The sequence below is a fragment of the Lepidochelys olivacea genome (assembly GCF_965140295.1).
Source record: "Lepidochelys olivacea isolate rLepOli2 genome assembly, chromosome: 12".
Taxonomy (NCBI): domain Eukaryota; kingdom Metazoa; phylum Chordata; order Testudines; family Cheloniidae; genus Lepidochelys; species Lepidochelys olivacea.
The window spans coordinates 6,214,034-6,238,978 of record NC_140422.1 but is presented as its reverse complement, the minus strand read 5'-3'; the positions used below and the strand labels follow the sequence as shown (position 1 = coordinate 6,238,978).

Below are 24,945 nucleotides of genomic sequence, written 5' to 3'. Positions count from 1 at the left end.
TGACGGGAAGAGGGAAAAATAAGAAGCTCTCTTTTTGGAAGGGTGCATGAGGGATATATTTCAATGCTCACATGCAGTATTTGTACAGCCTCTCGGCTATTACTCCCAGCCACGTTCTGAAGCGCCCACAGCTCCACCTCTGAGTTTCACAGATACCAAGTGAAAGCAGTAAAAGAATGAGTATTGGAGGTGATCAGAGTCAGATTGTCTCTAGGAGCAGAAAAGGAAAGGAAGAACCTCCTCTCCCCTTCATCAAAGAGGCAGTCAGTCACATGTCTAAGTCCTGTGATGGGGGCGGTTCTCCAAGGTCTTCATTTTCCATTTGTTTCAGAGGCCCTAAGCCCCTTCCCCCCCTGAAACAAAAGGAGAAGAAGGATTACATTAATAAAGGTGCTGGCTGTTTGGATTGGGAGCAGATCAGTCATTCTATCCAGTCACTGCCTGCATTTGTCGCATAAAACGATTTAAAATGCCACAACACACCAAATCAGAGATTTCACTTAAACCAGTTGTAGTAAGAAGAGGGCCTGAAACATAAGGCCTTATATTAGATGCCTGGTATGAGGCCTGAGGCCTGGTATTTAAAACCTTGCTGATATGAAGCAAAGTTAAGTTGTGAGCAAGAGGCAGGCCCTGCTCACAGCATTCGGCAAGCATAGGGTTGATATTGCAAAAACATATGTTCCTAAGAGGTGCTAGGCACAAAACACTCATGCAAGCACATTCCAGAAAGGTGGTACCAGAACACCCCGATAAACACATTCCCCAAAGATAACAGGAACATGCTGACCCATCTTAAGGATAAGGTCAGGATGACAGCATCATGAATAGAGGTGTTTTGATTGCACCTACAGGTACAAGGCAATGGGTGGCGCCCTAATACGTTAGAGGTTGGCACCCTAGTATGTCAAGGATGATACGTAACTTTTGTATTGCTGTAAAAAGATGTACCTCAGAGGAAGTGTCTTTGTCTGGCCTAGGGGATAGTGGAAAGTCCCGCCACTAACTGACCCAGTCCATTGTCACGGGCATACATGTGTTAGTGTACCTGTAACCACTGAGCCAGGGCATTAGCACCATGCTTCATCAGCAATGAACCTGACCAAGTGTCTTCGCTACGAACCAAGTCTGTGAATGTATTGGGTGGTTCCCTTAAGGTCTGCTTTGGCAGCTGTCTGCGCAGAGCTGGGACAGCACACAGGAGAACACCCAGGAGAACACGCACGCAGCCAAACATCTGACAACACCAGTCATGCATGGAGGGTGAAATTCTACCCTATGCACACAGCTAGCACAGGGCTGCTACTCCACTTAAATCCCACTTAAAATAGGGCTTCAGAGGGACTTAAGTGGAGTATCAGCCTTGTGAAATTCGCCCTGAAAGTAAGTGTGACAGGTTCGGTCACAGAGACCCCCTTGGGACTGTCACCTGATGTGCTGAGATTACCTCTGAGCCTGTTTTCTCTGCCAGTTTGGGACTTCAGATCCCTGTCTTGTTGAGCCTGACATGCTAGCCAGCTGCAACACAGACCCAGGGTCTGAACCAAGCCCCCAAAGCTGCAGACTTAATTGAAAACAGCTCAGCAAGTACTCCTGTCTCCAGCATCCAGACACCCAGCTCCCAATGGGATCCAAACCCCAAACAAATCTATTTTACTCTGTATAAAGCTTATACAGGGTAAACTCATAAATTGTCTGCCCTCTATAACACTGCTAGAGAGATATGCACAGCTGTTTGCTCCCCCAAGTATTAATCACTTACTCTGGGTCAAATAATAAACAAAAGTGATTTTATTAAGTATAAAAAGTAGGATTTAAGTGGTTCCAAGTAATAACAGATAGAACAAAGTAAGTTACCAAGCAAAATAAAACAAAACACGCAAGTCTAAGCCTAATACATTAAGAAACTGAATACAGGTAAATCTCACCCTTAGAGATGTTCCAATAAGCTTCTTTCACAGACTAGACTCCTTCCTAGTCTGGGCCCAATCCTTTCCCCTGGTACAATCCTTGTTAGTTCCCAGATCAGGTGGTAACTAGGGGATTTCTCATGACTGGCAGCCCCCTTTGTTCTGTTCCACCCCCTTTTATAGCTTTGGCACAAGGCGGGAATCCTTTGTCTCTCTCTGGGTTCCCTTCTAAATGGAAAAGCACCAGGTTTAAGATGGATTCCAGTATCATGTGACATGTTCACATGTCCTGTGAGACTTCATTACCCACTCGCTGACACACATGTATACCGAAAGGCTTACAAGTAAACAGAGCCATCTACAGTCAATTGTTCGAGTCAATGGGATACAAAATACTAAACCACCATTACTGGCCCACACTTTGCATAATTACAATAGGACCTCAGAGTTATGCTTCATATTCCTAGTTTCAGATACAAGAATGATACATTCATACAAATAGGATGAACACACTCAGTAGATTATAAGCTTTGTGATTGTCAAGGCTGAATCCCCACTCTGGCACCTCAAGTGCAGGAAGTGGGGGCCTGCAAGGATTTTAAAAATTAATACTGGCCACTCTAGGCTTGTATTAAACTCCCAACGTTACAGCTTCTTTCTGACCTTGGCTTGGTAAACACTGCCACCACCCAAATGCAAAAAAACCCCTTGGAACCCAAGAAGGAACACTTGGCTATTCCTCCCTGTGGGGTATCCTCAAGCCCTTTCATCTCCTGGTCAGTTGTGCAGTGCATCTTTGAAACCTGCCCATCCAACTCCCCAAAGAGCCGGAGAAGAATTCTCAAGTAATACAAGCAGATGACATCATTCAACCTTGAATGCTTTTATTTTAATGATTTTATGTCCTGTTTCAGGAAAGCCTAGAATAGAGATTTCTATAAAAGCCCACAAAGAAAAACACTCTCAGGAGTCCCGCAAAATCCTCTGACGTTTAAGTGAAGTCGAGATAATGATAGCTATATATTCCACCTAACAAATACATCCTGCTACTACTTGCATACCCTGTTTCACTTGCTGAATATAAGAGCCACAAAAGTCATACATTCCAACACTAAATTGGGCAAAAAAATCCAGATTTCGTGGAGGGGAGGGGACCCAACTCCTGCCTTATTACTCCAAATTCCCAGTTTGGGGAAACATCCTAACACATTGCATGGAAGCGAGTTTAAAAAAAAAACCAACAACCAAACTGTCAATGATGACAACTAATCAACTATGACAACAGTGTCGCATTTTCCTGTATGCCGGCCTTCAGTTTTGCCATGTAACATATAGCTGACATTATCACACAACATCATAGCACGGTTTCATAATGCAGGATGAGCTGTACTTAGCCAAGGTAAATATCATCTCATTTTTTAACTACAAAGTTGTGCTGTGCTATTCAATGGTGGGAGAGAGTAGTAGCTGGGGCAAAGTGCCTTGCCTGTTTGTCTCACCAGGGGCCCAAAGGTGTCACCTGTTGCAAGAGTTACTTACGCCATACCCATGCAGAGGGATTTTCCTTCTAGACCCCTCAAGCCCCAAGGACATGCCGTAGAGCATCAGGTCTAGGCTCACGTGTTAACGTAAAGAGGAAGCTTTGGAGGGGTTTAGAATGTATATTTGTTCCAAATTCCAACCACCTCCAAAGGTCGGCAAAATGTCCTCTGGCATTGCCCAAGGGTGCACCTCAAAGTGTCTCATATAAATTCTGTTTAAAGATCATCTGACAGTGACAGACTCACTCCCCAGTTTGGGATGTTCTTCATATTTGGAGAATTTACCCCCAGAATAGGACTGTTTTTCACACCGAGATCCAGACCAAAGAAAAGGCTCTGAGAATCAAACAAGCATCCCAAATCTACTCTGCACAGATTGAAATTTACCACGAATGTACTGCAGCTCAAAACCATCTCAAAAATGCAACATTGACATTTTAACAATATTGTTCCCACAGCTTCTCTAAATACTTTCAGAACCTCTGCAGCGTGGAACCCACCCCAGACCTACCCGGGGATGTCTCTATACCGAAGCTGCAGCCCTTCTTTCTGAATCAGGTTTTATCAATAAAGGCCAATAATACTTGTCAACTGAAACTGTGTAACGAGAGGAATTGGTTACTTACTCTCTTCCACTGGGCACAAGGTTCCAACTTCTGCAGCCTACAAAGAAAAAAGGAAACAGTAAAATATTAATTATTGTTAACTATTTTTGACTATAGCCTCTCTCTTGCTTTCTCTCTCGGTGTTAACACTCTTCCTCTCTGGCAATTCAGTAGATGGCACCCTTCTCTTTTGCGTCAAACCCGAACCAGTACCCCAGCAAGTGATGCTGTGCTGTTAAAAGTCTTTTGCATGAAATATAAAACCAAGGTCCTATCTGTGGCTGTTAAAAATACCATTGCACTTTTTGTAAGACTGTCAGGGTCAACCCCAGCATCCTGGCCAAATGTGTCCATTCTACCTATCTAAATTCCCCAGGCAATTTCCATTAGATACAGTATTTTTCTCTCTCCTCGTTAAACTTCTCTATATTACAGCTGTGTGCTGTTAAACAGCTGTCGTCTCACCCCAAAGGTGACTGCATTTCAATGTTGGGCAAAGTGAGTTATTCCGATACTTGACAAGAGAGGGCCAAATTCTTCTCTCGGTGAGGTTGCTGTGGAGCAACTGAAAGTCCTCGGCCCACAATTTGTACATTTTGTTATTACGGCTTGCTCGCTGCTTGGTCTGGGCAAGATTGCTAAGTATTGGCACAGATAGCTTAACCACGCAGGTTTTGCTGCAGTCTCCAGGGCTAGTCCCTTAACAGGTCTTCCTCCTCTAAGGCAGAGGACAGCCAGCATTGCCAGATTTAGATCAACGACTACAGCACCGTTCTTAAAAATCAGCCCAATTTATCAAGGCAAACAATGCTGCATGGGGATCTCTTTTAAGGCACTAAGGGCTAAGCAAAAAACGTGGGATGGCTCTTCCCCGGCTGACTGAGAGGTCTGGCTGGGGAGGGTAAGGGGGTCAGAGCAATGACAGAAGCATGAAATCTTTCGTCCGCTCTGCTCAGATCCAGGCACAGAACATCAGGTGGCAGCCTCTAGCTTTCTTGGACCAAAATGGAAAACAAATATTAGGCCAAATGCTGCTCACGGTTACACCAGCGTGTACTATGGTTCCACGTGCCCTCTGCACTGGCTTCAGAGCTGCTGGGATCTCCAGGAGAGTACAGGCTGAACCAGCAGGAGCTGTGTTCCCTGGAGCTCTGGGAGATATTGTCCCTCTAAACTCACACAATGGTGAGCATAACGCAGCTCGACGGGTATCCTGGAGGATTTGGGTTTTGTGCAACTTTGTTGTACAATGTATTTAAATATTAACAAAAATAGCATGAAGCCCTGCAAGGCACATCTGAGCTGGAGAGCAGGGGGTGCTACAGGAAACCTGGGAAATACCTGTGGGGAACCTCCCAGAACAGACTGAACATGTGGCCCTTTCACAGCAAGTCAGTAGAATAGAGGAGAGCCCTGCTGAAGATGTCAGAGCTTGGAAAGAGGACGTGGGGTGGGGATTACTAGATGTCGCAAAGTACGGATGAACGTTGCTGTGCTGACCAGCCCATGGCTTATATCTAACGGAATCCAATCAATCGGAGTAGTAAAAATGGGTTGGATTTGTTTTTTTTAACCCAGTCACTGCCACTGGAACATCCACGGGCTACTTGGCTTGCTTGGAGGAAGAACTTCCAGGGCTGGCCTGGTTGGTTCTTTGGATCTGAAGCAATGAAAGGAGGAACTTCATTTTCAGTCCCTGTAAGTTCTTTCTTACTTTATATTTGAGCTTCATTGATTTCAGTGGGAGCAAGATCAGACCTTTCAAGTGCTGGTGATATGGGAACATGAGAGGAGCTGTCAGACCAGCTCAGAGCATCGGTCTAGCTAGTTCAGCAACTTTCCTTCCGCAGAGACCAACACCTGAGGTTCTAGAGAAAGGAAGGGAAAACCGAGCTATCATACACAGTTTGGAAACACTGCGCATGGGGGTGTGGGAATATTTCCTCCTGATCCTTGCAGGTGACCATGGTGTGAAATGTCACACTGCACATCAGAATGTTGCTAGTGGTGATAGAATTAGCCTAACTTCTACGACATCCTACCACAGTATTTTACCTTCATGGGTATTGATGCGACTTTGTGCAGAAGAGACTCCACCTGGCCAGCCCAATGTTAACGCATCATCATGGGAGAGCCCCACTGACCCCCTATCATTAGTTTAGTCTCTTTATCATCCCCACCACGTACCTGAGCATACCATTAACCACGTACCTGAGCATCTTGCTTCACTCTGGCGAGAGGCTGTGGAATCACCTTCTCCATTCCCTGAACAAACCACTTGAACACCCTGCCAGTCAGAAACTCCTGTTAAACTCCTGTTACAGCCCTTTCTTTCTTCATCGGGGGGGTTTACATGCAGCTTGAGCCAGGACAGACTTAGCACCACAAAGGGCCCACAATGCAAGAAGCGAATTTACCCTATATCTGTGTCCACCCTCTGCGTATTGCTCTGCACCAATTAATTCAATCAATCAACCAGTGACAAGGTGCCAGAGGTGGCTAGACGCACTCGGCATGTTCTTGGGTTCCCGCCATTAGAATGAAAGTTCCACCAGGCAAACACGGGGGGATGCACACGGGGCAGCAATGGAAAGGGCCAGCGGATCAAAGTGTTCGGGAACCCAAATACGTAAGACACCAAGGACCATCCCAAGGCGACAGAGGAACATTTCAGAAGGATTCACGCTGCACTACCTGCCACCGTCGCCCCCCAGCGTCTGAGGAAAGAGAGATGTCCCGAGTCCCACCAGGCTGTCTGTAGATGCCCGCTGTGAGGTTCCCGATACGCTGTGACTTGCTTGAGAGCTTCCCTTTAGTGCTGTCCTGGTCTTACTTACTTTCCTTTCTGCTTGGGATTGTTCACAGCGAGAGAGAAGCGACATCGTGAGTTTCATTGTAAACAGTGAAGGCCTTTGAGGCTTAAGCCATGTAGGTGAAATCCACCCTTGTGCAGAAGGCCAGAACCAATGAACATCACTGGAGCCACATCCGTCTACCGCAGCTCAGCACCCAGCCCAAGGTCAGAACGAGGTCCATTTTGAGGGCACAAGTGGGATTTAGATATTGCACCCACAGCGTGTGCCAGCCCACTGCACAGGGGAGAGCTTCATGCTGTAGGACTTGTCAGAGCTGCCACCTGCTCGTTGATTTGTATTGTAGTGGCACCTGAGGCCCAAATCACGGATTAGGGCCCTGCTGTGCTAGCCACTGGACAAACCCAGGACTTTAAGGCAGTCGCTGTGCTGAGGCGCTTACAATCTGACAACCAAAACATCAGTATCAGCACCGCTCTCCATCACGTAGCTGCCTCATCCCAAATGATCACCAGCATTTTGAACTCTAAACCCTGTTAAAGCCATCAGCAGCAGGAGAAGAACGGACGGAGGGGAAGCTTCATTCTGTATTTTCAGTCATTGGTCTCTGAAACTAACCAGCACCACATGGTGTGGTTTGTGCTCAAAAATGAATACAGCTCAGAGTCTAAATGGCATCAACATTTTAAAGCGCACAAGGGGATGTTTCAGAAGGTGAAATGAAAACTGAGGTGCTGTGGGGCACTAAGGGATAAGACTCGGCCCTTTAATCTAGTTTTATAAACATTTATAGCAAAGAATGCCCCAGATGCCTTCGCTCTGCTGCCAACGTATCAGTACAGGATTTCTTCGAGAACTAGGAAGATTACTAACTCAGTGTGTCAGTACAAATTTCCCATGAGTTCTCGGATGTGTACTGCCCTAGGATTGCCATATGCACCCGGTTTTGACAGCACTAGTCCCTAGACAGCACAAGTACAAGTAATCTACTTCCTTTCACTGCCTGCAACTCCAAGGCTATGAAAGCAGGATACCGAGGGAAACCAGTGCAGTAAGATCTTGGAAAGAGACTTGGCTATAGCAGACTATGAAGTTTCCATTCCTGAAACTTCTACAGTCGGGCACCCCATTCACCCCAGCAAAAATCACTCACCTTCTTTTACAGCTGCCTCTTCAGATTTCCTCTCCTTTACATCCTGTCATACAAACATATATGGAATACACTGACATGCCGACGTCTGAATTAAAGTGACAATGCAGCTAATCGCAACACCTCTGCCTCCCATCTGCGTTCGTTTTCGCATGCCTTGGCCTGACAGCAGAGATGCCCGGCAGAAAAACAGTAACCAGCATTTATAAAATGAACAGAAATGAAGGAGTGATTTCCTTGGCTCCTGCTGCTTCCCAGGCAAATGTACAACTCTGGCTTATCTGACAGCTCAGTTCTACTTTGCCATGTTACCCCTCCCAGTATCAATACCCCTCTGGGGGAAATAAATGTTGGCAAAACGTATCTCCACTATCTTTTTTTGTTAATTGATTTTAAATTTTAAAAAGCAGCCCCTGAAGACTGTAACACCCTGCAGATCCCAAGGAGCAATCAAAACGAAACTTTGTGCGTACTTGAGAACTAAGCTTAGACTTCATGGTCCTGTCTACACTAGGGGAATTGGTGGTGGCACCAGTAGGAATATTTCAGTCAAGATTCACAGGGCCGATTCTGATCTCACACAGGGTTTATACCCATGTAATTCATTTCATGTAATGATTTCAGTGGAGCGATTCAGGTTTTACACCCAGGTAATGATTTCAGGGGAGTGATTCCTACATACACTCATGTAACTGAAAGCAGAATCAGGCTGTCACCTACTGGGGTATAAAATAAAACGTTGTTTGTTTTCTTTTCTAGATGCTCTCAATAGAAGATCATCAGGTTTCCCTCCCGAGGGGTTTGTGTCTAGATAGAGTGAGCACAGGGAAATCAGGAGCACGCTTTTCCCTTTGATCTTTCACTGACCTGACCTAAAGGGCAGTGCTTCTTGCTCACTCTTAAGTGAGCTTGGGCTAAAGATGCTTCCGCAAGAGAATCCTGCCTGTCAATAGAAATCTGTTTATTTTTGATCCTCAAGCTTTGGTGTATGCTGAAAATAATTTTTCTCCTCTCCTGTCAGGTCAATGTTTGGTCCTGGATCGGCTGGACAGGCATAAAAACAAGCAGGAAAATACCCCCAGGTGGATCAGATAAAGTATCAAAGAAAAATGGGTTCGTTTTCTTCGCAAGAGATCTCTTCTTGAGGTACAGCTCCATTCAGAATTAGCCCAGATGATTTCCACTGCTTGGGTATTTAAGAATATCATTACAGGCATTATTACTGGAAAGTCAGAACCACAACAGTCACTGACCTTAACTGACCGCACATTACCCAAGAACAAAGTGGTTTGCAGGACAGTGTGTCCCTGTACAAACCACACTGTATCACCACACTTACGTCTTCTGCTGCCTTTAGCTTGCTGGGGATTGTTTAACTCCGAATGTCCCAGCCTTCATCAGTATGGGTCAGATGCTAGGTGCTCTTTTAATGCAGAGTTTTACTGTTTAATTTGTAAAACTGGAAAACAAGTAGGTTGTGGAGGAAAATTTCCATATGGAATGGTCTTCACTAGAAAATTAAGTCATGTCAAACCATGCCCTTGAGGAGTTGTGCTAACAAACAGAATGTTAAACACCGTTAAGTAGTCCAGGTTACAGGAATCACGATACTTAACATTGTGAGTAACACCTGCTAGAACCGAGGGCTAACCACAACTAGCTGACACAATGTTAAACACAACTTGTCTCTGTCTGCATGGACTGAAAATTGTTTTACTATTGTGTTAGTTAACATGCTTCCTCAAGCTCATGTTCTTATATGACCTAATTTTCTAGTGAGGACCAGCCCATAAACAGCCGTAACAACTTTTACAGTGTCTGAGCCGTTAAAAAGTCAAAGTATGTGTATTAAGCCCCATAGATTCCTCATGGAAACCAGTACGTATGAGACAATCCTGCTGTTGCGTCTTGTGTTTACTATATTTACCTTCTCATTTTTCATTTCTAGAGATGGGTGGAATGGAATCTTTATTTTAAGAGCTCATCCTTCACCCGACTTATAGGGCACTCCAGGCAAGGAGAATAATATGCTTGCTCCAGCAATTCTGAAAATTAGCAAAATGGAGGCTGGAGTGACACGGGGAGTTGCTAATGGAGATTTTCACCCCTAGTTCACAAGTTCACATATGGACCAAATCAATAGGAACTGGAAGCCAGGATCACCTGACAGCTGTCTGGAGGCTAATACGAAATGGGCTGGGGGACTCCGTCTAGTGCTAGGGGAAAAGCGTCCATATCACAGGTGGTACTAACTGGCCCCTTTCTTGTCCGCAGCATTGTTATAGCCTTGATGGTGACTATGACTGGAGGGGTGTTAATGGGCCACTTCACTGTGAGTGGTCCCTTGAAATGTATTCATAGAATCAAAGAATCTCAGGGTTGGAAGGGACCTCAGGAGGTCATCTAGTCCAACCCCCTGCTCAAAGCAGGACCAATCCCAACTAAATCATCCCAGCCAGGGCTTTGTCAAACCTGATCTTAAAAACCTCAAAGGAAGGAGATTCCACCACCTCCCTAGGTAACGCATTCCAGTGTTTCACCACCCTCCTAGTGAAAAAGTTTTTCCTAATATCCAACCTAAATCTCCCCCACTGCAACTTGAGACCATTACTCCTTGTTCTGTCATCTGCTACCACTGAGAACAGTCTAGATCCATCCTCTTTGGAACCCCCTTTCAGGTAGTTGAAAGCAGCTATCAAATCCACCCTCATTCTTCTCTTCTGCAGACTAAACAATCCCAGTTCCCTCAGCCTCTCCTCATAAGTCATGTGCTCCAGCCCCCTAATCATTTTTGTTGCCCTCCTCTGGACTCTTTCCAATTTTTCCACATCCTTCTTGTAGTGTTAACTCCTTGTGCTAAACAATCTGTTCCACCTTGTATTTAGCTGTGAAGCTCTGAGTACATTTCCCAGATCTGAAGAAGAGCTCTGTGTAAGCTTGAAAGCAGAAGTTGGTCCAATAAAAGATATTCCCTCACCCACCTTGTCTCTCCAATGCCCCCTTTCTTGACAGTTTCAACAGAAAGATCACAGACTGAATGAGCTCCAAAGACTGAATTGCCCTCTCTCCCCTAGAAGCAGTCCCTTGGCTTCAGGATTGGAGACATGCATATCTGCTACTCATGTTGCACTGTTCTGGAGACAAGCAGAGGACTCCAGTCTCCAGTGCTGTTAAATGGAGATTTTGCACAGAAGGCCAGAAGGGGCCACTAAGATCCTCTTGTCTGAGTTCCTGCAGAATACAGACCAGAAAATTCCATCCAGCCATTCCGGCAGTACAGGGAATTGCACTGCCCTATTGCTAAGTGAACACTGTTGAGCCCAATAACTTGTAGCCAAGCTGCAGCATCTTTCAGAATAAGATCCAGTCTGGATTTAAGGGCTCCAAGCAATGGTGCATTGTGACACATACCACGTCTAGCAGTCCCAATGGTTAATTACCCCCTCTGTTAAAAAGTTGTATCACTCATAGAATCATAGAATAATAGATAGATTACCAAAACTTTTGACATGGTCTCCCACGGTATTCTTGCCAGCAAGTTAAAGAAGTGTGGGCTGGATGAATGGACTATAAGGTGGAAAGAAAGCTGGCTAGATTGTCAGACTCAACGGGTAGCGATCAATGGCTCCATGTCTCGTTGGCAGCCAGTATCTAGCGGAGTGCCCCAAGGGTCAGTCCTGGAGCCGGTTTTCTTCAATATCTTCATAAATGATCTGGAGGATGGTGTGGATTGCACCCTCAGCAAGTTTGCAGATGACACTAAACTGGGAGGAGAGGTAGATACGCTGGAGGGTAGGGATAGAATACCAAGGGCCCTAGACAAATTAGAGGATTGGGCCAAAAGAAATCTGATGAGGTTCAACAAGGACAAGTGCAGAGTCCTGCATTTAGGACGGAAGAATCCCATGTACCGCTACAGACTAGGGACCAAATGGCTAGGCAGCAGTTCTGCAGAAAAGGACCTAGGGGTTACAGTGGACGAGAAGCTGGATATGAGTCAACAGTGTGCCCTTGTTGCCAAGAAGGCCAAAGGCATTTTGGGATGTATAAGGAGGTGCATTGCCAGCAGATTGAGGGACGCGATCGTTCCCCTCTATTCGACATTGGTGAGGCCTCATCTGGAGTACTGTGTCCAGTTTTGGGCCCCACACAACAAGAAGGATGTGAAAAAATTGGAAAGCATCCAGCAGAGGGCAACAAAAATGATTAGGGGATTGGAACACATGAGTTATGAGGAGAACTGGGATTGTTTAGTCTGCAGAAGAGAAGAATGAGGGGGGATTTGATAGCTGCTTTCAGCTACCTGAAGGGGGGTTCCAAAGAGGATGGATCTAGACTGTTCTCAGTGGTAGCAGATGACAGAACGAAGAGTAATGGTCTCAAGTTGCAGTGGGGGAGGTTTAGGTTGGATATTAGGAAACACCATTTCACTAGGAGGGTGGTGAAGCACTGGAATGGGTCACCTATGGAGGTGGTGGAATCTCCTTCCTTTGAGGTTTTTAAGATCAGGCTTGACAAAGCCCTGCCTGGGATGATTTAGTTGGGATTGGTCCTGCTTTGAGCAGGGGGTTGGACTAGATGACCTTCTGAGCTCCCTTCCAACCCTGAGAGTCTATGATTCTATGATGCTATGATTTCCAGTTTGAATTTTTCTAACTTCATTTCCAGCCAGTGGATCTGGCTATTCTTTTGCCTACTAATTCAAAGGTCCCCCTAATATCAGATGCCTTTTCCCCATGTACAGACTGAAATCGAGACGCTTCTTAACCTTCTCTTTGAAAACTAACTAGCTTGAACTCCATAAGTGTCCGCTTGCAAGGCATGTTTCCCAGACCTCACTTTTCAGTAGCAGAAAATTAAGGTAACGATTTAGAAAAAGATGGGTCAATCAGTAACAACCCCTCTAGAAAGCCGCTTTCCCCAAATTGCAAAATCATGGTATTAAGAAAGAGTTGCCGTGGGAAAGCTGAGGGTGGAGTGTGCTTGAGGTCGAGAGGATACCATCACTCCTGAGGGTCAGAGGACTTGTGTACGTGTCTGTGTGTGCACGGGCTACTACGCACGGAATACATCATCTCTTGATGACACAGTGGTCTGGCAGAGCGATACAGGGAGCTGTCCCATGCTACAAGTTGAGCAGTTCCTGTTAGCCCAATGTCTTAAAACAACAAAGAAGGGGTGGGGGTCTCAAGAAAATTATTTGAAGTAACTTTACAAATTCTGGAGACCATACAAAGAAGTCACTAAACTGATCAAAATATCATCATTAATGGCCTAGCAGATAGAGCACAAGACTGGGAAGCAGGAGCCTGCATGCTATTTCTGGCTCTGCCACTGGCCTGCTGGGTGACCTTGGTCTATTCACGTCATCTATTGGTGCCTCAGTTTCCCCATATGCAAAACAGGGTAATGATGCTGCCCTTCTTTGTAAAGTGCTTTGAGATCTTCTGATGTGACGTGCTAGGTATTATTGTCATCATTATCAGGGGTCTTTCTGTCACAACATAGGCTGATGCTTGAGCCTATACAGCAGAGGACCCCAAACTGTGGGGAATGTTCCCCTACACAAGCCGCAGCCCTGCTCCTGGCCCAGCTCCGAGGGAGGCAGGGGGGCATGAACAGGGGTAAGGGGGGGGGCGCAACCCTCAAAAGTTTGGGGACCAATGCTATACGGTCTGTAGAACAGGAGGCTATACAGATCATATTGTCTTATTATAGTGCATAAGTACCCAAAAAGGATCACACAGGCTGGAATAAAGATCTATTTGAACTAAGTAGTTACAGGAGAAATCGACAATGCTGGCATTCTTTTCTTCCGAGGTTGATCAGTGTTTGGAATTCTGCATAGGTGCTGGTAGATTCCACCTTGTGGGGATTCCAGAAAAAATAACAACAGCCGCCAGATGAGTGCATGGAGCAGATGCTTAACACGGATTTCTGCTCCCCTGGGGAGTTTTGCCTGCATCAAATCTGGCACTGGGAAGCAATTTTCCCCACGGCCATATGGCCAGGGCCTTCCTTGCTTGTCACTGAGCATAGAATGTTCATTAAGATCAGGTGGGCAAACTCCTGTAATTACAAGGAGCCTCAGACAATGGTAGTCCCTAGTCCTTCCATCTTCCTCCTCTGTGTTTCAGTAATCTCAGACAAGGAGGGGGCTATTGACCATCCTGCAGGGACCTGTGGGGAAGAAGGGGTGAGGGGAGCCATTGCGTCTGTGTATGTGTGTGTGTACACCTGTAAGCCTATGGAAAAGTAGGGCTCGTCATTACACATTGGGATGTGTGAGCTCATGACATGTACTGGTGTTTCTCTTGTGCTGCCATGACGATGTCTCTTCTTTGTCTTTGCTGCACTCACCTCAAGCTTGTTCATGTTTTCCGGCTGCGGGATCATCTTCCCAAATCCCTGCACCAGCCAGCTAATCACCCTGCTGCCAGTCCTGCAGAAAGAGATCACCCACCGTTAGGAGAGTTCTCCTTCTACCCTCACTAGAGCTGGAGCAGATCCATTCCCCTCTCCTCTCCTGCTCTCTCCTCCGGGCCCTAGAAGATTGCTCTCGACCGCGAAGGGCCAAGCAGCCTCGGCTGCTGTGGAAAGCCTAAACAATCAGGTTTTTTGCAGAGGCTGGGGAAAGGACAGAATCTTTCCCCCCTCCCCTCTCAAATCCAGAGTTGGGGCACAGAAGAGAGACCCAAAGCATCTCCACAAGGCACTCTCCTCCCGGTGGTACTGCCATCTGCCAACCTCTATATCCCTTCTCTGTGGGTGTTTTGGCCAGCAGATCTCCATAGTTCACAGGACCAATGGTCATACCAATGGTCAGCCATGGTTCACCCCCAAATCACCCCTTTTCCTGCACGGCTACATGGATTCATAGAGTTTAAGGCGAGAAGGGGCCATTAGATCATTCTGCACATCAGAGGCGAGAGAATTTCACCCCATTAACAGAGGCAGTCACAGTGCAGCAATTCTTTGCAGCAGGCAGAGAGAACCCCAGAGCCACCCTTGGCAAGATTAGATCATCTGGTCAGACCTCCCCACACCAGAACTCAGCTGTTCCATTGCTTTCCAGGCCACGTATCCCCAAGCAAGGGGCCCTAAATCCCTATCAGTGTTATACACGTATAGAGACTAGCTGGGGATCAATATAACAACAGAGCCTTAAGTGCAGGTTTATACACAGAGTAAGAGTGAAATTGGCATGACAGACAGAAGGGTGAATGAGGCTCAGATGAATTACCTGAGACAGGGTAGAGCTCAGAGGGGGAAGAAAGCAGAATTCTCACACTAGTCTACCAATAAATCCCAACCAGAGCCATCAGAAATACTAGTGACAGGCAAGCCGACTTTGTAAAATAAGCCCCATCAAAAGACCTCATGCAAAATCAAAATGTCCAAGCCTGTCCCTGCAATTCGCACACATGCACTCAGCGTCTGCATCTCTGTGCTTCCCAAATTTGAGTTAGACTAGAAGGGGAAGTACCAAAACACTATGCAAAAACCTGTTCTCATAAAATTTCCAATCCAGTTCTGCAGAGCCAAGTGTGCGGGAGTTTGGTTGCAATTTAGAAAAGCATCTTTAAGCTTGGAGAGAGTGTTGTCCAGTGTAGCCTGACTGATTATTGCAATTATAAAATTGCTTATTGGGGTGCAACATGCACTTGTCACAAACAGCAGGTTCTTTATTCAGGTGGCTACTTAGCGTTAATTAAAAAGATGAAACTGGGGAAGCACCCAGCAACGCGATGAGATTTAGCTAATATAGACAATTATTGAAATCACAGAAAAATTTATATACATAAGTATATGAATCAGATAACTACAGTGAAGTGTTTCCTACATTGTTCATACATACAGGCTTGCATTGTGCATACTTACAACCTTTGGAGACATTAGAAACAAAGCTAGGAGGACCAGTCAGTGGAGCACATCAGAGCGTTGGTACTGATTTAGTTTACACCATCTCGAGAATCCAGTGCACCCAGAATTTAGGGAACTAAGTCACGTCTTTTATACCCATTCTTTATGTAACCATTGAGAAACAGAACCCTTTTCAATGCTCTTCTGTGACTATAATAAAGTTAACACCTGCCTATTATCCATATGTGATAATCTGGGTGTCCATAATTATACTTCCAATCCCTGACCTAAGCAATATGAGTCAATCCATTTCTTAATAGACCATCTGTATCACTGTGGTTTAACTGCCTAGTTACTATGGTACAAGACATTGCAGAAAATCCCCCAAACTTCCTCTTACTTGGGCAACTTGCGGTGTACCTGTGCTTCTGTGGTCACTTGTTTGCTACATCTAATAAGAAGGTATCATTCATGACCTAGGGTTCAGTCCTCAGACCTGCATTAACTTCACTTAAAATTCAGCCTGTGGTTGACTAAAATCAAGCTTTTTACACCGGGCCTTTTTATTCTAACAAAGCCTAGGAACCCAGTTACGTGTGCTCTCCTGCTTGCAGTTACCACTTCAATACTGCTTCCATTATTATTTCTATGAGCAGACATAGTAGACAGATTATATTTTACCCAACCTTATAAACCCTCCAAAATTAGATCAAGGGTCCACACCAGGGAATCAGACAGTTCTACCCCAGCCCTGCTACTGACAGATCTTGAACAAAGGTTGTGTGATCTTGAGCAAATCACTAAACTTCTCTGCACTGCCAAATTAAACTCACCGGGAGATGGAAGGATCAGAAGTGCGATGGGCTGCCATCTGCTAAGTAGCCTGAGAGACTTGGGTGCCCTCCTGTTGAATGGGGCTTAAGTGCCTCGCTGCCTTAGGTGTCTCTGGGGACATCTGAGCCATACTTTTTAATGAAAATATATGGGCCGTGTAGGGCACCCGTCTCTCCCTCTCTGCTAATCAAACTAAAGAGAAATACTGGGCATTGCTTTTGCCTCCTCCAGGATGAGGCTGTTATTGGTTCTCCAATGGCACCCTGCCTGTCCCAGGGATCTGTACTTTACTTGTACCTCATTGCATTCACCGAGCAAAATGCAGAGCTACATCGATCCTGCAGCCCAGGACCAGCAGTGTAAGAAAAGAATTACACTGTCCACGATGAAGTATATCAGACCAGAAGGCCACGGCGAGTCACAGGTGCCAGAGGCAAGACACCACGACAAGATTTTAAGGACAAATGGATTTTTAAACAAATCTGCATCACTACTCTGGAGACAGACTCCCTGTGGCAACCGTGATCCCAGCATTGCCCTACAGAGATTCCCCTGTTATGGAATGTGAAGAGAAATCCAGTCTCCGCATTCGTTCAATCCTGGGCACTCAAGCCAATATGGAAGGCCCACCTTCCCTTAGAGCAAGAGGTAAAGACACAGGCAGTTTTCAGTTCAATGAATAAAAAGGGTAGATTTTTTTCCACACACCATCTCCATTAACCTTCAGAGCAACGCACTATCCCAATCTCCCCAGCAGCATGGCAGTCATGAGCATTTTAAACCCAATCTGGCTGCGAGTCAAGAGGGAAGGTGGCAAACCCGCTTGGGGTGGCTATCAGATTAGAGTTCCAATGGATAACCTCGTGTGCTTGAAATAAAAGAGGAAAGTGACTAAATGGACAGGTGCTACCATGCTACACAGCTTTCGGGAGGCTTAAGGGAACTTACCCTTTTTCTGAGGCATTATTATCTGAGCTGGAATGCAACTCGCTATGATCCTGAAGCTCATCCTCATCTGGAGCGAGGGTTGTTATCTCTTGAGGGGGAAAGTAATAAAAAGACAGCATCAGGACAGTTAACCAGCTCTGCTGAAACAAACAATGCGGACGATGCAAAAGACAAGATTGCAAAGGACCCTGGTAGGTTTTAGTCACAGCTGATTAACCCACAACCACCCCATCAGTCATTGGGTTTTCTCTGCAGGTGGTGTTGGGGACCTGTGATGTACAAGAGATCAGACCCTTCTGACTCAAAACTCTGCAGAAAAGGACCTAGGGGTTACAGTTGATGAGAAGCTGGATATGAGTCAACAGTGTGCCCTTGTTGCCAAGAAGGCCAAAGGCATTTTGGGATGTATAAGGAGGGGCACTGCCAGCAGATCGAGGGACGTGATCGTTCCCCTCTATTCGACACTGGTGAGGCCTCATCTGGAGTACTGTGTCCAGTTTTGGGCCCCACACTACAAGAAGGATGTGGAAAAATTGGAAAGAGTCCAGCGGAGGGCAAACAAAAATGATTAGGGGACTGGAACACATGGCTTATGAGGAGAGGCTGAGGGAACTGGGGATGTTTAGTCTACGGAAGAGAAGAATGAGGGGGGATTTGATAGCTGCTTTCAACTACCTGAAAGGGGGTTCCAAAGAGGATGGATCTAGACTGTTCTCAGTGGTAGCAGATGACAGAACAAGGAGTAATGGTCTCAAGTTGCAGTGGGGGAGATTTAGGTTGGATATTAGGAAAAACTTTTTCACTAGGAGGGTGGTGAAACACTGGAATGCGTTACCTAGGGAGGTGGTGGAATCTCCTTCCTTAGAGGTTTTTAAGGTCAGGCTTGACAAAGCCCTGGCTGGGATGATTTAATTGGGGATCGGTCCTGCTTTGAGCAGGGGATTGGACTAGATGACCTCCTGAGGTCCCTTCCAACCCTGAGATTCTATGATTCTATGAACCCAGCATTGCTCAGAGCTCAGACCTGGCATCACTCCCAATGGGCTGGTTTAATGAACAATACAAGCTGACTGGGAAGAATGGAGACTTTAAAGGACTGTACAGCCTGAATCTTCCCAGCGGCTAGTATTTATTATTTGTATTACTGTAGCATCTTTCTTGTCAGAGAGCAGGACCGCATGGTGCGAGGCACTGTACAAACAGAACAGAAAGACAGTCCCTGCCCCCAAATTGTCACTTCAGGTCTGCTCCCAGTTGCCGCAAGACTGGTTTTACAATCTGTGTGAACAGGAACCAAGACGGGGCATCAAGCACCGAGAGGCCTCCCAGAAGAATGGGGAATCCTCTCCCAGTCCCATAGCTTATCGGGAGAGACTGGGCAGCGGTTTTACTTTCCCAGCCAGGCTTGCTGCTGAAGGAGATCAGGCTGTGAGTTACTGGTGCTTATGACCATTCCTGCAGCTCTCATTACTGTAGAGCTCAGGATCAGGCATATTTCCAGGGAGCTGAGCACTGTCCGTTACAGTCTCTCTCTCTCACACACACAGGCACCCTGACAGCTTGGGATCATCTCTCGGTGCTGCTTGGAGTTCCCAGTTCCAGAGGAGTCACACATGGGGTGGGCAAGACAATGATCATAGATATACTGGAGCACGCTGAGGATACAGTATAATCCATCCAAACCCCTAAAGAGCAGCAGGTGACATGCTCCCTCCTGAGCATGGCCAACCTGCAGGATGGGTGAGTTGCTGCAGTTCATTGTGAGCCTATGATGACAGAAGAGGATATTTCACTGGTTTTGCAGCTGCATCCACCTTTAAACAGAGTGGCCAAGTGTATAAAGCAGTGGACTAAGACTCAGGAGACGTTAGTTCTACCCTGGATCTGCCACTAGCTCAAAGGGTGACCTTGGGCCAGTCACCTCCCCGCTCTGTGACTCAGTTTCCCCATCTATAAAACACGGATAATGCTCTTGAACTCCTTTGTACAGTTCTTTGGGCTCTACTGATGAAAAGTGCTATATAAAAGCTAAGATATTATATCATTATTAAAAATTTTACCTAGTAGGTCGTCATCTTCCTTTATGCTCTGGACTTCAGTCTGAAGGGAACACAAAAAAACATGATTAAAGCCGCTGGCTAACACACTGCTCACAATAGGGGAACTATGGCATGAAACTCAAATGCCCTTACTCAGTGTTCCCATTGATCTGGTTCTGGTACGTACCTGATCAGGGTAGTCCAAACTGTTCTCGAAGCTCTTTCCAACGGTCTGCAGCATCCCTGGATTGTGGGCTGGCTGAGGGACTACCTTTCCCAGCTCCTGAGACAGCCATGAAAGTACACCCCTTCCAGCACTGCAAGAGAATGGACAGGCTAGGGTCTGCCAAGCTAATCAAACCGCAGGAGACAGTTTATGTCATACGCTTTCCCTTGTGGAGATTCCCCCACAGTGACCCAACAAAGAAGTCACTCCCTCCTCCATGGAGCAGATCACAGGATCCTCTAGAAACCTTGTGGACCCTGTGGAAGCTGTAGGCGATCAGGGCCAGTCACTGAGAGTTCTCCTCTTGCAATGTGTCCCCATCGGTCCCTCTCCAACTCCCAGCCAGCCCAAAGGAGCCATGCCACCAGAGACTCCCCCAAGACCCAGAGACCCTAGCCTTAAAAGAGAGGTCCCCAGTGCAGAGGGGACTCTGGGCAAAAGATAATGCCACCTCAGGCTGTGTCACCTTTCCTTAGTAAGTTCCACAGAGCTGGACAGATAATAATACTCCATTGGCCCTCCCCCTGGCCTGCCCATTCCTCCTGAGCATGCCCTTTCTCCACTCCTTGCCCACAAGAGGACCTCCGTGGAGGGGATTGTGTGAGACCAGGGAGATGCCATGGAGGCAACCAATCTCCTTTTGGTATGTAATTGGGGAGATCAGGGTGCAGAGGGTTCCTTCTCCACACAGATCCCCGCCCCCCAGAGCCAGATGTCTAGCAGCTATCTAAAGCCCTGCCTCTTATCTGAAGTCAGAATTCATATTTGTTAAAAGTCCTCTCTCAGCTGGTATTTCCAACCCTAACTCCTCACTGCCACGAGTATGAGAGAGAAAGAGAAAGTGAGAGAAAAAGAGGAAGACACCTTTCAGCTGAAGACACTGATGATGGGCCTGGCTCCTGGGCTGTGATGAATGTCACTTTCTTCCCTGCCCCTAAATGAAAGCAAAAAATAAATAAATAAAAAAACACTTGGTAGAAGGACCACTGGTGGCCTAAACAGCTATATCTTGTCAGCACAAGCCAGACTGTTTGCTTTCAAGAAATGCATTTTTAAATACCCTTTCAAATCACCATCTCTTTGGGTTTTCGCGGTGTGCGGAGATGCCAGATTCTGTCAGGTAACATCAGTGGCGACGTGCAGCCCGGTCTCATGCACCCCGGCAAAGCTCTGCGCATGCAGATCTGTGATGACGTCGGCCCAGGCTCCCACAGGACCAGGCCCCTGCCTGGAGATGTTGCGACAGCACTGTGAGTGCTTTGGGGGAGTGAGCACGCTGTCGTACACCTCTGCACCTGAGGCACCCTGGGCCAGGAGAATCCCTTCAACCTTTACGGAATTCATATACGTGAGTGAAAGTTGCGGGTCAAGGCGGTGACCAGAGACACCCCCGGAGGGTGTGGTGTGGACTAGAGGCGTGGGCTGAAAGGCTGAGTGTATCTGGGCAGTGGTGAACAATGTACGTGTAAGAGTGACTTCTGGCTGAGAAATCCTAGCAGAGCTATAGTGGCATGACATGGAGGAAGCTCTGTTTTAGAGCTGATGCCTCCCGGGCAAGTCTCAGGTAAGCTGCCGTAAAGGGAGCAAACACTGAGTCTTGCCGTGGGACCATGATGGCTGCTTAGTAGACTCTGCTAAGTGGTAAAACCCTCTCTGAATGTCTGGCTTCCAGCAGGGGAGAAAGATGAGTAGCCAGTAGCTGACCCCGGAGCCCTTCCCAAGCTGGCTGAGTGGCCATGCTCTGGATACCTACCATAAGCTCTTGCTATTTTCATTTATGAAGTTTAGATTTTGCAGGAACGTTGTTTTCAGGAACTCACCCTCTATCTGACCGCAGTTGGAAGATTTTCCTGGACATGTGGAGTTTCCTTTTGGCAGCTTTTAGGGATTAAAACATGAAAGGAAAGATTTCAGGTGAAAAGTTACGTCACAACATCCATCCCTGTACTCCTAAATCGACCTGAGCTTATCAAACCTCAATTAACATCTAAACGACTTCATCCTCTATGCTCCTTTTCTACAGTTCCCACAGTCTGGACAATGAATATAGACTGGCCCCATTTCACCTTTGTTTACAGATGGATCCATATTCTGTATTTGGAACCACTTCGGCATGTAAGTTAGTGGGCGCGAGCGTCTGCCCATGCCGTTCCAGCTGGAGAATCGGGACCTTTGTTTCTAGTCAGTTTCACTGCCTGGTTCTCATGAACTAACACAAAGGTGCAGCAGTTTCAAACAGTGCCTGGGAACCTGCTCATGAAGACAAGACAATGAAAGCTCTAGCTAGACCTGTGTATTGTGCAGCCGGCATGCGCTGTGCAAGCCTCACTCACCCTGTTGGCCAAGAGACTTCTTTTCTCACCCGCATTCCCCTGCCTCGGCCAGTCTCCAGGAAGAGTCTCATCGGCAGCGTCAGTTTGGTTGCGGATTGGGATTGTTGGAGTTTGACAAGTAACCCGCCCTCTGTCTAACAAGTGAGCGGATGTGTAGCGGGATGCGCGCGCATCGCACTCTTCGTGCCCCTTGTACTCCCAGCCTAGCAGTGGCCAGCCCCTGAGCTCCCCCATCTCCCCTGGCTGCTCCCTGCTCACCTGCTCTGCCCCTCCAGGCCTGGGTGCGACAGTTACCACCCTGGGTTCTGCATTTTTGTCTCCGTTCTCCACTAGGGGTGGCTGGTGAGGGGCCCCAGGAGGGCGAGGCACCACTCTCTCGATCCAGCCAAGCATCCTGTCGCCTGCAGAGAAGAGATTTGTATCTTTACTTCTTTCTAGAAAGGCCCATTGGTGAAGACATGAAACTGCCAGGAGAGCTAGTGGGAGACACAGCACAGGTTGAAATGTCAGCAGGAGGCAGATAACAGCCAGCTCTGCATCTCCTTAATGTCAGCTCCATCCCCAAGCTGCCTGACTGCCTCTCTCAAACCTGCACCTGGAGAAGAGCAGCTGGATGAAGCTAAAGACTGAAGCGATGCTAGTGGGAAGGGAGAAGTGACTTGATGAGCTCTCGTCCTCCATAATAATCCCTTCCAAAAAAGGCATTTGCCCTCCGATTGTGAAATCAGCTCACAGCCTTGGGGTCCCACTAGGCCCTGCACTGTCCTTGGACACGCAAGTAGCTACAGCAGCAAGAAATGCTCACTACCAGCTGTGGTGTCCAAATGAATGCACCTCATCCTATCAAATGCAGCCCCGGCCTCATCTAAGCTAGTCTATTGCAATTCCTTCTATCCAGGAAGGAAGCCCATGCCCCGAGGAAGCCCCAGCTTGGTTCAGAACACAGCAACCCACCCACGTAGCAACACAGGTCACTGGAAATACAACACCCTCTTATGCCACCCTCTGTACCGGCTCCCCATTGAACACAGAAACCAATTCAAGGCAGCTGTCCTGATTTCCAGAGCCCTGCATGGTATTGGTCCTGGTCACCTGTGAGATCCACAATCCTTCTGCAACTGTGACCTCCCCTGATAGCTGCATTTCACTGGAACAATGAAACTGTCTAGCAAGGGGTGTAATCTCATGAACAAAGGAGACAGAACCTTCCCAGGAACTAGAGCAAGAATGGGGCGTATGCTGCCGGAGGATATAAGACAAGAATTATCCTCACCACATTCAGAGCTAAATGCAAAAACTTCATCCAGGCTTTCCCACAGTAATACCCTCAGTCTCACAGATTCGTTAATAAAAAACACCCAACCCCTCTAAGCCTGCTTCTGGCTGGCAGGGAAGGAAGATAAAGAGCAGGTCATCTTTTAATTTAAAAGAGGTGTTTGAGTGCTCTGGTATGAACGTAATATAAATGACCATGTCCAATGCTTCCCTTTAGCTACTCCCTTTAGCACTCTACAGCTGCGTCCTGCTTATCTGAAAACAGTCCAGTGATGATTAACCAGTTCTCGTCCCAGATCCGGCCTTGTCTTACTTCCACATTAACTATTACACCAAATACCTGGTTACTATTCACTTTTTTTTTTTTATGGACTGAAGCCCAATAGCTATTAAGCATGTTTTCCCACAATTCTTGCCTTGTTCTAAGACCCTCGCCCACCTTCTCTTCAGGATTTGGGGGTCTATATGGCTGCGCAGAGTCCCCATGAATCGTTGTCTGTACTTTGCTTCCTTTATCTTAAGCAGAAGACTTTCAAGATTTGTATCTCCTAGCGCCATATGTGTCCAAACTGCACAATATAAACATGTCCTCTAGGCATCATCCCCTCCCCATCCGGATCTGATAAGGAAAAAAGGGCCATTTTTATACAGCCAGTCTTCTGACCACAGCCTCCTCTGTAACTCTGCCCCCCTTACCTATTGTGTTTGTCAAACCATTCCTGTGACTTTCAGGCATTTTAACATAGATGAAGCTCATAGATACTAAGGTCAGAAGGGACCATTATGATCATCTAGTCTGACCTCCTGCACAACGCAGGCCACAGAATCTCACCCACCCACTCCTGCGAAAAACCTCTCACCTATGTCTGAGCTATTGAAGTCCTCAAATCGTGGTTTAAAGACTTCAAGGAGCAGAGAATCCTCCAGCAAATGACCCATGCCCCATGCTGCAGAGGAAGGGGAAAAATCCCCAGGGCCTCTTCCAATCTGCCCTGGAGAAAAATTCCTTCCCAACCCCAAATATGGCGATCAGCTAAACCCTGAGTATGTGGGCAAGATTCACGAGCCAGACACCCAGGAAAGAATTCTCTGTAGTAACTCTGATCCCACCCCATCTAACATCCCAACACAGGCCATTGGGCCTATTTACCCTTAAAAATAGTTAAAGATCAATTAATTGCCAAAATCATGTTATCCCATTATACCATCTCCTCCATAAACTTATCGAGCTTAATCTTGAAGCCAGATAGGTCTTTTGCCCCCACTGCTTCCCTTGGAAGGCTGTTTCAGAACTTCACTCCTCTGATGGTTAGAAACCTTCGTCTAATTTCAAGTCTAAACTTCCTGATGGCCAGTTTATATCCATTTGTTCTTGTGTCAACACTGGTACTGAGCATAACCACACGCC

General features: G+C 46.7%; 1 protein-coding gene across 1 annotated transcript; it reads right to left on the bottom strand.

The window, feature by feature from the left end:
- Positions 1-197: 197 nt before the first annotated feature.
- Positions 198-22,634, bottom strand: LOC311528943 (uncharacterized protein). Its single transcript, XM_084644475.1, has 12 exons — positions 22,521-22,634; positions 21,750-21,807; positions 20,794-20,863; positions 19,891-20,020; positions 19,725-19,764; positions 17,665-17,752; positions 14,380-14,461; positions 8,023-8,065; positions 6,751-6,904; positions 6,268-6,343; positions 4,078-4,114; positions 198-353 (listed from the first exon to the last, which is right to left on the bottom strand). The coding sequence occupies exons 4-12, from the start codon at positions 19,942-19,944 to the stop codon at positions 337-339; spliced, it is 591 nt and encodes a 196-aa protein (XP_084500601.1). The 5' UTR covers positions 19,945-20,020; positions 20,794-20,863; positions 21,750-21,807; positions 22,521-22,634; the 3' UTR covers positions 198-336.
- Positions 22,635-24,945: the final 2,311 nt, after the last annotated feature.